At 38.6% G+C, this 15,130-nt stretch overlaps 2 protein-coding genes across 2 annotated transcripts in view; one reads left to right on the plus strand and one right to left on the minus strand.

Annotated features, from left to right (window-relative positions):
* The window catches only part of veph1 (ventricular zone expressed PH domain-containing 1), a 105,145-nt gene extending 104,568 nt beyond the window's left edge, over positions 1-577 (minus strand). The window contains exon 1 of the mRNA XM_051957852.1: positions 407-577. The gene's annotated coding sequence lies outside the window, so the exon portion shown is untranslated. The remainder of the gene's footprint in view (positions 1-406) is intronic.
* Positions 578-4,069: 3,492 nt separating this feature from the next.
* LOC110972327 (lysosomal amino acid transporter 1 homolog) lies at positions 4,070-15,069 on the plus strand. The gene is made up of 9 exons (XM_022222717.2): positions 4,070-4,235; positions 4,518-4,562; positions 4,644-4,893; positions 8,703-8,832; positions 10,483-10,570; positions 11,031-11,140; positions 11,242-11,343; positions 12,480-12,665; positions 12,812-15,069. The coding sequence occupies exons 3-9, from the start codon at positions 4,691-4,693 to the stop codon at positions 12,929-12,931; spliced, it is 939 nt and encodes a 312-aa protein (XP_022078409.2). The 5' UTR covers positions 4,070-4,235; positions 4,518-4,562; positions 4,644-4,690; the 3' UTR covers positions 12,932-15,069.
* Positions 15,070-15,130: the final 61 nt, after the last annotated feature.

A 15,130-nucleotide genomic window follows, 5' to 3' on the forward strand; every position in this document is an offset into this window, starting at 1 on the left:
ACAATAAGAGAGAGGTGCAAAAGTAGTCCTGCAAATTAATGTTTCCAGCTAAAACCCTGGAATACTCTCTAGATTGTGTCTTCATTGCACCTTCAATTGCAAAGTATTTAACCCTGTGTTACGTTCATTGGCAACAGCCCACGAAAACACATCTCCAACCCACCTGCGCGCTCCCCCGCGTCCTCTTATCAAGTAAAAAGTATTTGGCGCACGGTTTGGAGAGCTGTGGCACATCGCTGCTATCACCAATGATTCCCCTCATCCAGTCAACTTTCCCGACATCAAGGAATGTCGGTGGCATTCGTGCATTTCGTCCGGCAACGCTTCTAATGACACAATGAAATGCAACAAGAAAAAAAATAGAACCTTAAACCCGCCTCGTTTCCAAACACCAGCTGCAGCTTACCTACTCCATGCAGGACAGCGAGGACGCACGGACACTGGATGCGGAGCTTCGGTCACTACCTTCCCACCGCGCTCCTAAAAGCGGCACACAGCGACATAAATTAGCCCTGCTCAGCTCCAGGTTCCCCCCACAGAGCAGCCCTTATATTCCGCTTTCGTCGGTCGCCATTGGAAAGCGCGCCATCGTGCGGCCGGCCACGGCGCGCAATTCAACAGGTGCACGGAGGGAGGGATAGGTCGGGCTGCGTTCAGGGACTCTCAGGAAATATGGAAAGCCCAGGGTGACATTTATGACCTCACATATAACCTGCTCTTCCTTTAACCGTCGTGTCGCCCTGCGGGTCAGATTGACCCGTTTTAAAGTTTAAAAATGTGGAGAAAAAATATTTTTATGATCACATTTCAACATTTTTGGGAAATTTTTCATGATTTTTTTGGTGGAAAAAAAGAAATGTAAAATAAAATGTTTCTTTAAGAACATTCACCAAAAAAAATTGTTGTTCTTAAAGAAAATACTAGAAGTTTTACTGATATGTATGTAACCACTTTAGATATTTTTAGGATTTGGGGGAAGATTTTAGCTAATTTTCTGAAAATTTTCAAGAATTTTCTTTCCAAATTTGGGAGATTTTTTTAAAAATAAAACTTTTTGGGAATTATTGGAATTTTCTTCCTGAAGTTTTTGCAAATTTTCAGAAATTTGGGGATTTTTATGGTTTTTTTTTCTGATTTCTTGGATTTTTTCAGAGAAGGAAACAACATTTTTTTGGTGCCTGTAAATGAGGACAACAGGACGGTTAAAGATTAAAACTATGGCTGAATACATCTCCACTGAATTGTCTTGGCTGCACTGAAGCTTCACAAGTGATGGAAAAAATCTGAAGTTTTAATTTCTTTTTGTGAGAAATACTTTGTCCACTCATGTTTTTTCCTTTCGAGCAATCACTCACATATTTTCAGTGGTGCCGTCTGTGGCTGCTGCATAGAAAGAAAAAGCTAGACGAAGCCTAATGATTTCATGGCTGCATTCCAAACCAGAGTTATCCTTAATCTCCTCTCCCGGCTCATACATTCTGCTTAATGCTTACTTGAGTGCTTCAATGGCAGCAAGAAGAAGGAAATCTAAAGGCCTGAGGTAAATGTTAATGGCTTCTTCTATAAGATCAAACTCTGCAGTACAGGAGTGCCACAGGGCTGGGTGTGCTCCCCCATCCTCCTCACCCTTTATGCTGATGAATGCAGACACAAACAACCAAGCAACTACATCACCAAATCAGTCTGTAATATGGTAAGACTGATTCTAAATGTAAATTAAACAAAATAAATTAGATATGATCACAGAGAGGCAAGAATTCACAACCCTGTACCTCAACATTCGAGCAGATAACCTTTTAAAATCTTGATTTGTGCGCGAGGTTGTCTCAAGGATGTCACTTTCTCTGCAGACTCAGACTGTAAGAACAAAGATGGTGGTTAGATCCTATAATGCCGTAATGGAGGATCTAATCAGATGTGGCAAGGCGGTTTGCAACAATGCCCTCATGGATTAGTTAAAGTGAAATATAAATAGCTTAATTAAAACAGAAATGACGGAAACTGGGAGGAAAGAACACCTATCTCTTAACACCTCTTTGGAGGAAAAAAAACTGCTGTCAGACATGTACACAAGATCCTGAAAAACACATTTTATTCTCAGAAACTCTGCTTCTAAGTAGATGTTTCAGAGCCTCCAACTATTAGAGCGACTGTCTTAAACTGTCTTTTATTCCCGTTTCTACCACATTACTGAACAATCAATCCAAACTCCTGATATGTCTGACCGTGCATTTTATTAACAAGGTGGATTTCTGGATCTCTGGCTTTTCTTCCATTATTTATCTGGTTTATACAAGGTACAATACTTTTCCTACATGCTTTTATATGTATATTTTATTCTGTGGCTTTGTTGTGTCTGTAGTTGTACAAAGCTGCAGATTTTCACTACTGCCCAAGACAAACTTCCTTTAAGGGACCATCTCTGTCTCCATCTTATCTTAATACATTTGGGCCAATCAGTTGTTGGTCTGGCCAGAAAAATCTCACTAGGTTATGACTGAGCCATAGTGAATATTATTATTAATGTTGCTACAATTTTCAGCAGTAATGACAGTGGTGTTATTAAAAAAATAATTCTGATAGGAGAAAAAACTAGTGAAATGGGTGAAAAGTGTATATGGTATTTATTGGCATTTACGTAGTTATGTATTTATTTATTAATAGTTTAAGTTTCTGTATTGATCTGTCCATATGATCAGTAGGTGGTGGTATTTCCCCAGGCATCCCCACGACCCTACCTAAAGAGAAGCTTAAAAGTATGCGCGCAGCTTCCAGCGTGTCAAGCCAATACAAATAATACAGGAACTTTCAAAATAAAAGTCTGGGATATGTCATTCGTATGGCGCTTTCAGTGAGTCAGTGCACCAGATGAGAAATACGTGGGAATTATTAGATGTAAGTTGCATATGTAAAATATACACTAAAAATGCCATTTTGTTTTTGATTCAGACATTTCTAGCAGGAGCTACTCTGAAAAACCAAAAGCCATAACTGAATTTCTTATTTTGCAGTGAAGATTACTAATTATCAGATGTACATGGGCCAATACAGCTACATTTACCAATTTGGTTTGCTTGTGGCCACCGTTTAAAATAGACTAGATGACATTGTTGCACTGTATTTGAGAAGGGAGTTCATGAACTGGGGAGTAATTAGGATTTTATGATTGATTCCAAAGCAAAATTTAGTCCATGTGTGATGATAATTTTTAAAGAAAATTATGATACAGTAAAATGTGTTTCAATGTGACTCGGCTACCTATTGCCATATTTTGGTAGTTACTTGAATGATGAGAGAGGTCACATTCTACAGTGCAACAACAACATTACTGGTCCAATTATCTTGATATGAGAGAAAATATTTCAATATAAAATGATATTAACCTGCAAAAGGTCTTTATGTTGCATGCATAAATACACTCAGCTCTGATGCTGCAGGTATTTAATGTTTACATTTCGATATCTGTGTGGGCACTTTCACTAACTAAAGACACAAATTTTGTAATTTATGTTATCTTGCTCTTGGACACTGTATTTACAAAAACAAACAAATTCAAATACAGTGGGTTTTTTTATATTTTCACAGATACATACATCTAAACAACCATATTTACTATATTATTTTACCTTCACAGCATCTCCATTTTGCATAATTTTTGCACTACTATGCATATATATTCCTTTCCAGCTGTAAATTTCTTTATATAGTGAGTTATATTTAATTATTACTATTTTTTCCTCCCTGTTCCTCCTTCTATAGTTTCTTAATTTTTTATTATTCTTCTATATTCCTCGGGTGACACCAACAACTAAAACCACATTCCTTGTATTATTATATATTGTGTACATACTTGCCCATTAAAGCTGATTCTGATTATAAATATGGCAAAGCTGTCTGTGCTGCTGAATGAAATCACTGTTTGTACATGCAGTGCTATAATATGCGTTTCTACAATTGCAACTTACAATAAAACATTTGTGTTCCTTATCATCAGTTGGCTCCTGAGTAGTTTCTGTATACAGCGGTTATATTGACTGCTGTATTTTGTATTCTCCCGGATGTTGCAGTCTATTGTTGGTATCTTGACGTTCAGCAGACCACCGGTGATGGACGGTTCAAGCTAATATACAACCCTCTTTAAAGGCTCATGCGCTCATTTAAACGTGTAGGATGCTGGTAGAATTTAAACAGACTCACAAACACTCTGCAGTCTGCTACGAGTCATTTCTTGCCAGGTAAGAGTTAACTAAAGCTATTTTCTGAGCCGTTTTTCTTGCTAGCATCCCCCGACTCTATGCAAATTAGCTTCAACAATGACACTCTAAAGCTAATGTAGGAGCTAAAAGTAGCTCACAGGACAGATTTTTAGGTCAGACTGAGTGTGCAGATTTAGCCAGGATTTAACAAAATGTTTGCTTAATTACTAATTTGAGGTGGACTCTCAGCACTTCTCACTCGTTCAGTACCTGACGTAGTTTTCTTTGTTGTTGACAGTCTGGTTTGTTTTTCTCCTCCAGACTCGTTAAATGACAAAACAAGTCTCCACTCGTTTATTTAATGAGGTAAGTACAAGTGTCAAGTCTGCTGCCGGCACGTTTGGGCTGCTTTGTTGCCAAAATAAATCTTACATCATGTACTCACAGCTGGACGAGGACGCACACTGAGGGGCGGACACAGCCGGTTTCTCCCCATGGCCACCGCGCGTTTCCCCGGGAAGAGTGCAGACGTGGCCGCCGCCAATTGGAGCGCTGTGGCTCCGGGCAGGCCGCTGTGTGTCAACGGGACCCCGTGGATCCTCTACCTGCTGGAGGAGTGTGTGGATAACATCTGGGAGTACTGCAGCGTGGTCATAGGACTCATATCCATGTTCTGTTTTCTGCTGTCCACTTTGCCGTAAGTGATGGTTTTTGATGTTGTCCAGCGGCAGCCTAATTAGGGGTCTTTGGATGACTCAGATTCACTTTAAATCGTCACTGCACAGAATAAACACAATATAAGACAGTGAGATGTTGTTTAGCGTCACATTAAAAAGGTGGTATTTGGATTTTCTAGAGGTCCCAAACTTTATAAGGCACTTTAACTAAGTCAGGTTGACCGTTTTGTCATTTTGTATTTTCAGTTTCTATTTAATTCTTAAATCGTCCTGTTGTCTTCATTTACACACGTGGACAAAATTGTTGGTACCCCTCAGTTAAAGAAGGAAAAACCCACAATTCTCACTGAAATCACTTGAAACTCACAAAAGTAACAATAAATAAAAATTTATTGAAAATTAAATAATCAAAATCAGCCATTACTTTTGAATTGTTGATTAACATAATTATTTAAAAAAACAAACTAATGAAACAGGCCTGGACAAAAATGATGGTACCTCTATAAAAGATTGAAAACTATTTGACCAGAGTGACATGATTAACTCAGGTGTGTCATTTAATTGACATCACAGGTGTTTCCAAACTCATAATCAGTCAGTCTGCCTATTTAAAGGGAGACAAGTAGTCACCCTGCTGTTTGGTGAAAAGGTGTGTACCACACTGAACATGGACAACAGAAAGCGAAGGAGAGAATTGTCCCAGGACATCCGAAAAAAAATTATAGACAAACATCTTAAAGGTAAAGGCTATAAGACCATCTCTAAACAGCTTGAAGTTCCTGTGACAACAGTGGCTCATATTATTCAGAAGTTCAAGACCCACGGGACAGTAGCCAACCTCCCTGGACGTGGCCGCAAGAGGAAAATTGATGACAAATTGAAGAGACGGATCGTTCGAATTGTATCCAAAGAGTCCAGAGCAACCTCCAAAGAAATTAAAGGTGAACACCAAGGCCAAGGTACATCAGTGTCAGATCGCACCATTCGTCGTTGTTTGAGCCAAAGTGGACTTCATGGGAGACGACCAAGGGGGACACCAATGCTGAAAAAAACTCATAAAAAAGCGAGACTGGAATTTGCAAAAATGCATGTTGACAAGCCACAAAGCTTCTGGGAGAATGTCCTTTGGACAGATGAGACCAAACTGGAGCTTTTTGGTAAGGCACATCAACTCTATGTTCATAGACTCAAAAACCAAGCATACGAAGAAAAGAACACTATCCCTACGGTGAAACATGGAGGAGGCTCAGTAATGTTTTGGGGCTGCTTTGCTGCATCTGCCACAGGGTGTCTTGAAAGTGTGCAAGGTACGATGAAATCTGAAGACTATCAAGGCATTCTGGAGAGAAATGTGCTGCCTAGTGTCAGAAAGCTTGGTCTCAGTCGCAGGTCATGGGTCTTCCAACAGGACAACGATCCAAAACACACAGCCAAAAACACCCAAGAATGGCTGAGAGAAAAGCGTTGGACTATTCTAAAGTGGCCTTCTATGAGCCCAGATCTGAATCCCATTGAACATATGTGGAAGGAGCTGAAACATGGCATTTGGAGAAGACACCCATCAAACCTGAGACAACTGGAGCTGTTTGCTCATGAGGAGTGGGCCAAAATACCTGTTGACAGCTGCAGAACGCTCATTGACAAATACAGAAATCGTTTAATTGCAGTGATTGCCTCAAAAGGTTGTGCAACAAAATATTAAGTTATGGGTACCATCATTTTTGTCCAGCCCTATTTCATTAGTTTGTTTTTTTAAATAATTATGTTAATCAACAATTCAAAAGTGATGGCTGATTTTGATTATTTAATTTTCAATAAATTTTTATTTATTGTTCCTTTTGTGAGTTTCAAGTGATTTCAGTGAGAATTGTGGGTTTTTCCTTCTTTAACTGAGGGGTACCAACAATTTTGTCCACGTGTGTATGGGCACCAAAAAGTATTGTTTTCTTGTCTAAAAAAATCCAAAAATTCAGCAAAAGAAATTCCCCAAATTTCAGAAAATTTGCAAAACCTTCAGCAAGAAAATTCCAATAATTCCTTACGTTTCCATTTTAAGTTTGTTTTTTTTAATTCCCCAAATTTGGCAAGAAAATTCTTGTATTTTCAAAAAAATCCTAAAAATATCTAAAGTGATTACACATATATCAGTAAAACTTCTAATATTTTCTTTATGAACATTCACAAAAAGAAAACATTGGATTTTGGTTGTTTTTTGTGTGAATGTTCTTAAGAAACATTTCTAACATTTCTTTTTTTCCCACCAAAAAAAATTTCACTGATTTCCCAAAAATGTTGAAAATGTGGACATCAGAGTTTCACTGAATTTTTTTTTCTTCAAAAGTTTCAAACTTTAAACTGGATCAGTTTTGACCTGCTGGACAACCCGAGGGTTAATTTCTATTTTTAGTGAGTTCTCTTGTGTTGACATTTACAGTCAATGTGCGTTCTGTGCCAAATTAATTTGTTTTTGTTTGGGCCACAAAAAAAAATCCTAAAATACTTTAATTTTGATTTTAAGATACTTTAATAACTCCGACACAGTATTGATGCCATAGTCATTAATTCTGAGAGTTAAATAAATGTTGATGCTTGTCATACATGCAGTCCTGGTTGTGATTTCAGTGGTCAGTCAAGACGTACAATCTTAGAATAAGGTATGGTTTTCTTTTTTTGTTTAGTTTTAATATAGATTTAGGTTTATTTCAAGATAAGCCAACTTCTATCAAGACACAGTGTAATCATAGTGCACTAGTACTGAGTAATCTTTACTTAAATTAGTAATGGTTTTCTTGTTTTAAAACCTTGATTTGCTCCGAATAAGAAAATAAAAAGTAAAAAAATAATTATATGCTTGTATTTAGTATTTTTCACTTATTGGGCATTGTCAAGTTTGATTTCAAATATTTTGACCTCAAAATCAGCATTTTCAGCTTATTTTTATCTTTGGATACTGACCTGGGACAACTTATTTCTGGATTTAAAAATCTTATTTCAAGATTTCTTGTCAAGTAAAAATTACTTGCTGCATGGGCAGATAATTTCACTAGTTTTAAGTGATTTTCTTCTCAAATTTAGTGTTTATATCTTGTATTTGGGCTACCCTTTTTTGCAGTGTATCTACACTGATCGGGCATAACATTATGACCACCTGCCTAATACTGTGTTGGTCCTCTTTATGCTGCTAAAACTCCTCTGACCCAGTGGGGATGGACACAGGACCTATGAGGATGTCGACAGTGAATTATGTGGGTCCTGTGGGTTTCAGGGTGGGACCTACCTCGATCAGCCTTATCCTGGTACATCCCACAGATGCTCAGTAAGATTTGGATCTGGTTAGTGTGAAACCTGGCACTCCTGAGCAGTTTTTGTGGTTTGTGTTTTGCCCTGCTGAGGGCGCCAACTAGCATTAAGTCTGCTGTTGCCATGGAGGGCTGGAGGGGATGGTACATGTCAAACATCCACATGAATGTCAGGACTCAAGGTTTCCCAGCAGAACCTTAAATCATAACAAGATGATCGATTTTATTCAGTTCACCCGTCAGTGGTCGTAATGTTGCGGCTGATCGGTGTATAGTATGGGGCAGTTTAACAGAATGCATGGTATGAACATGCTACCTTCATTAACAAAATGAGTTGTAGGTCATGTGAGTGTACTAGATAAATATAAACATAAAGATAGTGATAAATGACAGTATAAACAGCATAATCCATATGCACACAGTGGGTATGAGATGCAAGATAAATACGGTATATAACTATGAAGTACAGTGTGGTGTGTAGTCAGTTTATGATTCAGTGTATGTAATTAATCTTCTCCGTATCCATCTAGGCAGGTCTATGAAGCCTACAGAAACGGTAAAGTGGAGGAGGCCATGTCTTTAGGGTTTCTGCTCTTCCTCTTCAGTGGCGATCTGACCAGCTTTGCAGGCTGCTACCTCACTAGCCAGCTGCCGATTCAGGTGAACACACAACCCAGCGGGGCTCATTTTCAGCTGTTCAGGTCTGGTGGCTTTGCCCTCAGTGTGAACTCTGTCATTCTTTAGCGATGTTAACTAGTCATCGGTAATGTTTCATTTAGCCAGCAAAAGTTTGCCGTCTTCTCTCCTCACTTAGCAACTTCTTACATTAGAGACGAGCTGTGAACAGACCTTTTTGCTGGAGGCTTTTTGACATGTTTGGATTCGTGCTGCTAATGCTGTGTCTTAAACTGTCGTTCACTTTCAGTTGGCTTATTCTACATTTGGCTGTCTCTTTTAAAGGAATGAACATCGCATGTTGTTGGAGTGAATGTTTTGACGCTGTGCTTTGATAGAATAGCAAAGCATCACAGTCATTTAAAGGTCCCATTTTGGGCCTCTTTTTAGTAGGATTAATGAAAATTTCACATGTTCCCAGAATTTCTCTCATTTTCTTATTTCAAAATACTGTAAAGATGGTTAATTTTACCCCAAACGCATTACCTCTGATTCTAGCCATGGTTTTAAACAGGTTTTACAGCATAGTTTTAACCCATAAGAACGCAGACCCATTTTTCCTTAAAGGACTTAATGAGTTAAGGTCAGACATAAAGCTTTAATAGGAAGAGACTGTGGCACTCAAAATGCTTGTTACACTGGTGTCACCGTGGGTTCTTATGGGTTAAGAACTGCTGAGCTGCTGCTGTCCATGAGTTTGTCAAACAACATTGCTGTTCTAAATAAGTGATGTAGCGGTGCAGATTGGAAATGGCTCTGAATGGTGTTCTAGTTAACATGCAGTGTTAATTGGCTGTATTTTAGTCACAGCGCCATATTTTTTTCATTGTCTGGCAGCAGAAACAAAGCTAGGTAAATGAGAACAACTTTAATGGAAATTAGCTGTATTAAAATGCAGTATATGAGAGCCCAGAAAGCAGGAGAGAGGCTAACACAGGTAAAGACTGGCTGACTTTAGGTTGTACTTAAGCACAAGACTGGGCCCTTATTTGTTTCAAATCACTTAACGTTTCCATCACTCTGAACGTCTCTCAGCATCACAGTTTCCACAGAACTCTGGCCTGTAGCCATACCATCAAAACTAATGGTAATGTTAGCCACATTAGCCTGACAATGTGCTAAAACTAAATATTCTCCTTTTGTTGTGTTGACATTGCTGTCAGAAGTAATCCACGGGGTCCTTATTTCCTCAGGTGCTTGTAGTGCATGAAGACTGCTGTGTTCACTCGTGCAGCCAACAGCAGATCTTTGGGTGTGCTTTTCTTGTAGTAGTTAGCAGAAGCAGCTCTAGAAACAAATTAAACCCAGCAGACTGCGAGGCAGCATTCTGAATGACTTGCTTGATAAATGGATAAATTCTGACTAACTTCTATTGCTGGGAGGGCATGTAGTTAAGGGGAGACTAAAGGAATGGAACACATAACCGTCTTCACATTTTCACAGTTTTTAAGACATCCAAAACGCAATAAAAATGCATTTTCACCACATGGAGCTTTTAAAGTTCATAAAATTATACCTATCACAGCCTATCCCTATAATATACATGCAATAATATACTCAGCTGGCAGATGTTTGTGATCGATTGCATGGAATAAAATCCTTTTTGTTTGCTTTGTCTCCTTGTCCCACTATCAGGTAGTCACGGTGGTGTTCTACATCTTCACAGACCTGATCCTCATCTCCCAGTTTCTCTACTATAAGATCAAAAACAGCTCCAGCAGAAGTAAGCCTGGTCTCTGTGCTTGTGAATGATGACTGTACTCTGTGAGTCAACCAAGTCATGAACCCCTAGACCGCTGGAAAATACAACTAGGAGGAAGGAAGTGCTTTCTGTTGTTGACTCAGCAACTTTCCTTTGAACTACATAACAGAAAAGGGGAAAAACAAGGTCCTGTCAGTTGTAAGAGACAGTCAGCTTTACAAATTTAGCAGTGATAAAACAATTCTAATGTAAATACAGTCATGTAGCTGGCACATAAAATACCTACAAATGAAAACCTGCTAATATGGTATACTTAATGGTATTCTTGTTACTAATCCTCTAGAGGACAAACACTGATCACAGGTTTATTGTGGGGTTGGCTTGCAGCAGGAATGAGAAAAATTGAGCAGGTCTTATGTGCATTTAGTTTAATACTGATGCAGAATTCTCATTAAACCCATTCACCCTGCTTTCCTTCTAGAAACTCCTCTGTTGAAGTGGCTGTGCTTCATGTGGTGTGGTGCTGCTTCATTAGTTCTCATGGTTTTGCCCAAACTCATCATAGACAACAGTAGAAACTTAGACACCCAGGTAGGTTCGGTGTTAATTTACTTTTAGCTGGAGGCTGTGATCGTACAGCTCCTTTTGTAGGTACATTGACTCTTTTGTTTGTGTATTTTCATCTTTCCCAGAGTCCAGCTACCTCCAAATCAGTGGAAGTCACTGGCTATATATGTGGATACTTGGCATCTGTCTTCTACCTCTGCTCCCGTTTCCCTCAGCTCTATAAAAATGTAAGTGACAATTTGTTTGCCTCACTTGAGATGTTGAGTTGTCCTTTTTTGGGGGTTTCTGTAAGAGTTTGTGTGTGAGCAATGCTGCATTCTCAGGATGTCATCCCAGGAGGTTCATGGAAAGCTGTGCTTACTCAGTATCAGTTAATCATAAACGGGGACTGAGTTTATGTGTTTGTGTATGCAGTATGTGTGTGAAAATGAGAACCAGACATTGAAGACAATAGTGCTGTTGTGCTAAGGAAACATCCTGGCTCAAATGCTGCTATTATTCACCAGAGGGGATCGTCCCAGTAGGCTGACAGTGCCAGAGAAACTTCTGGGCACAAATAACACACTCCATGACTGTTGTCAATAATATAAGTCAGATTTGCCCTGCAGAAATTATTGCATGTTGAAACATTTCTTTGCGTTTTTCAGCAGAAAGCCCAACACCTGCATCATTCCTGTTTGCATGTTTAATTAAACAGTTAAATAACAGCAAAAACAAATGTGAATGCTTAAGATTTCCTTTAGTATTTCTATGACAAACACTGACTAGTTGCTTAGTATTGTGTGAGTCCCTCCTAGACAGTAATCAGCAGGGTGTTGCCAAGCACACCTATGGGTGCAGATTGAGGCTCAGTGGCCACAGAAGTATAAAACTCCATTATTCAGTCAAGCTGAAAATGTTTCTTTGGTTTCATGATATTGAATAGATGCCGCCATTCCCAGTCAAGAGAAAGAAGTGAAACAGCCAGTCTCTGTATTTTAGGTACACTGACAGAACACACTTTCCTCCTGCTGTTTGTGCTGAATGACAGCATTTTAACAGAAATGAATTCATAGTTGGCCATCATCTCTTCAGGGGATGTGTTGATAGCAGTAAAACAATTAAAATCTAAAAACCAGCCTTATCCTTTAATCTTGTTGAGGCTGTCTGTTGAAGTGCAAGTATAGAAACCTGGGTTGTGGTCGTCCCATAAAACCAAATGTTTGCAGTTCTCACTAGTTGTGGTTTTTCATGTGTCTGCATCAAATCCAATACTAAATACAGAAATTAACAAGAAATCATATCGGTTATTCAAATGATTAATACCTGCAAGCAACGCGCAGTTAATTCACGCGTTAATTCAATGTTGTGAACTGTATTCTAGTTCCAGCGACAGTCTACAGAGGGCACCTCCTACCTGCTGTTTGCCCTGGCCATGATGGGTAATGGAACATATGGGTTAAGCGTCATCGTGGTCCTTCCTGCACTGAAGGGCTCCAAACAGACCTTTATTATCAAACATCTGGCCTGGCTCATTGGCAGCCTGGGAGTCCTCATACTTGACTTCCTTGTATCCTTTAAATCACGAGTTTAATCAGTGCACAGAGTCCCAAATTGAGACATACATATTTCTCACCATGTCTTTGCGCATACAGTACATTAATCACAATAATCATCCTCTGAACTCTGTGTCTGTACGAGCCTTAACATTTTCAGGTCACTGCCCAGTTCATCATCTACAAGAAGAACGTCCCGGCCACAAAAAGCAGTGCCCTACTCAGTGTCCCGGAGGTGGAACCTCTACTGTGTGAGGAAGAGGAATTGTCAGTATTATAGGACAGAGATCAAGCACCAGTATGGAAAGCTTCATCAACAATAGACTGGTTGTTTTTGATCAACCTGTGAGTTCCCAGTGGTCAATCAACAACTTCAGAGACATTGCTGAAGGTAGTAGGCATGTTGTAGTACCAGCAGGTAATTCTAGTGCATCTTTGCAACCTGATTTTGTTGCTTTCAAGACTACAAACACAGTAGTGAATTCTTCAGAGTGGTAAAAAAAAAAAAGCAGGAAAAGCTACAGAAATTACATGGTCACTATATTCCTGTCTGAACACTTCAGATTAAATTAAGTTCCAGTTTAGATGCATTTCCACGGACGCTAGGCAATCTTTTCAGCATGGCTCGAGTCTTTTTTGGTTGTGAGTACTGTATTTTTGATTAATTATTCCCCTGGGATTTCTTGATTTTTGTTTTGCATGGAATGATTGTATTTTTATATACCATCGGGGAGCCTAGAGGAGGATGCTGAACACCAGATGTTCCACAAATGCAAGCTTTAAGGGAGAGTGAAGTGCCTGCTATATTCTAACATTTTTGACAGCTTACAGACTGTCATCGAAGCCTGCAAAGGCAAGTACAAATGGCAGAAACTAGGATGAATGGCAGCATGGGAAGTTACCAGATTTTCTATTTAACTGGAACTGTGACTATAGGGGGATTTCCACCAGCAAGATGGTAAATCACTGGACTGAGTTAGTATAATGTTAAATAAATGGATGTCTGCTAGGGCCACCCCTCCACTTGAAAGATGTTCATTTAGTCTAAAGCTGTATAATGACCTCATTTGTCTTTAATAGAAATGTTGCATTCCTCTGTATTTCTGGTCTGCTCTCCTGGAGAAAAACTGTGTGCCTTTTTATGCTAAAAACAGTCTTAATATAAATGCACTGTATGTAAATTATTTTTAGATGAAACAAAATTAGATTTCTAAACTAGGAATTTATTTAAGGTGTGGTATTTCTTAGGAAATGCAGTGGAATATTTTCTCTTTTGTACAAAGCCTGAATCAGAGCTGCCCTTGTACATGAGAGAAGTGTAAGTTTTCTTGTGTTTTCATTCTGTTTTGTACCATTTTCATGACATGCATTAAAGAAGACATAATTACTTGACAGTGTCTCTTAAGAAAAGCTAAGAAAAGAGACATTAATAAGATATTGAGAGAGTTGTTAAAGTAATGAGGTGTAAAAGTAGCTCATGAATTTCTTATCTGCCACAAGGTGTAGAGCAGAGAGGATGCTGTTGTCGAGCCAAATTGATTTTTACAATTTTTGCCTTGCAGAGGTGATGCTAAATGAACAGAGCAAAAAAAAAAACAGGCCAAAAGTCATCTCATTACTGAGCAGTTTAACTTTGCGGTCAGTATTTTGTAAATGTTGTGCCAGGTGTTATTGTCATACAGTATATGTATGTGGTGCTGTCACTGTTTAACCTGATCGTCTGCGTGACTTAAGTTCTGGACTTGCAGAGATCTGCAGAGTTCTCTACCTCATTCTGATGTGGACATGATTTATGTTTTGTGTGCAAGTGTGCAGTGAGAACTGTTTTGAATCCGTGCACAGTGCTTGTGTGGAAACAGGGAAAATTAACTGAGCACACATTGCATTTAGAAACAAAACTTTAACCTAAAACAGAACCTTTAATTGTAACTATCGCAATTGCGTGAAAAGCATCTCTGCAGGTGATGAAATAATGTGGATTTATACAGATACAGGGGGATTTCTTTGGAATTTGTTTCGTGAAAGGCTCTTTTTTTGCAAATATGCAACTAGACTAACATCTTTTCACTTGTAAATTAAGTTTTTGTGAGTTATTTTTATATTGCACAATTCCTACTTCTTAATTCCCTCTAAATGAGCCTGTTATACTTTTTCAATCTAGCACAAAATGTACATATTTGTTGTATATATTACTGCTGTATACTGTAGAAATTGTGTTTAACACCCTAGTCTATGTAGTTATAATTGTCAAGATGGTGTTATTTTATTTAAGCATAATGCTCAGAGGAATTTAAATGTAGACGACCGGTTATATTGTAATTCTGAGCTCTGTTCCAGGGTATGTTTATCGACAATGCTTATAACTGTTACATATATTGTAAAAAAAAAAAAACTTGAATAAACTGCATTTTACCCTCATTCAAATCGATTGTCAGTGGTTGTTTTGATGAAAAGGAAAAAAATATACTGACTGTGATTC

The sequence above is a fragment of the Acanthochromis polyacanthus genome, chromosome 13, assembly GCF_021347895.1.
Source record: "Acanthochromis polyacanthus isolate Apoly-LR-REF ecotype Palm Island chromosome 13, KAUST_Apoly_ChrSc, whole genome shotgun sequence".
NCBI classification, from domain to species: domain Eukaryota; kingdom Metazoa; phylum Chordata; class Actinopteri; family Pomacentridae; genus Acanthochromis; species Acanthochromis polyacanthus.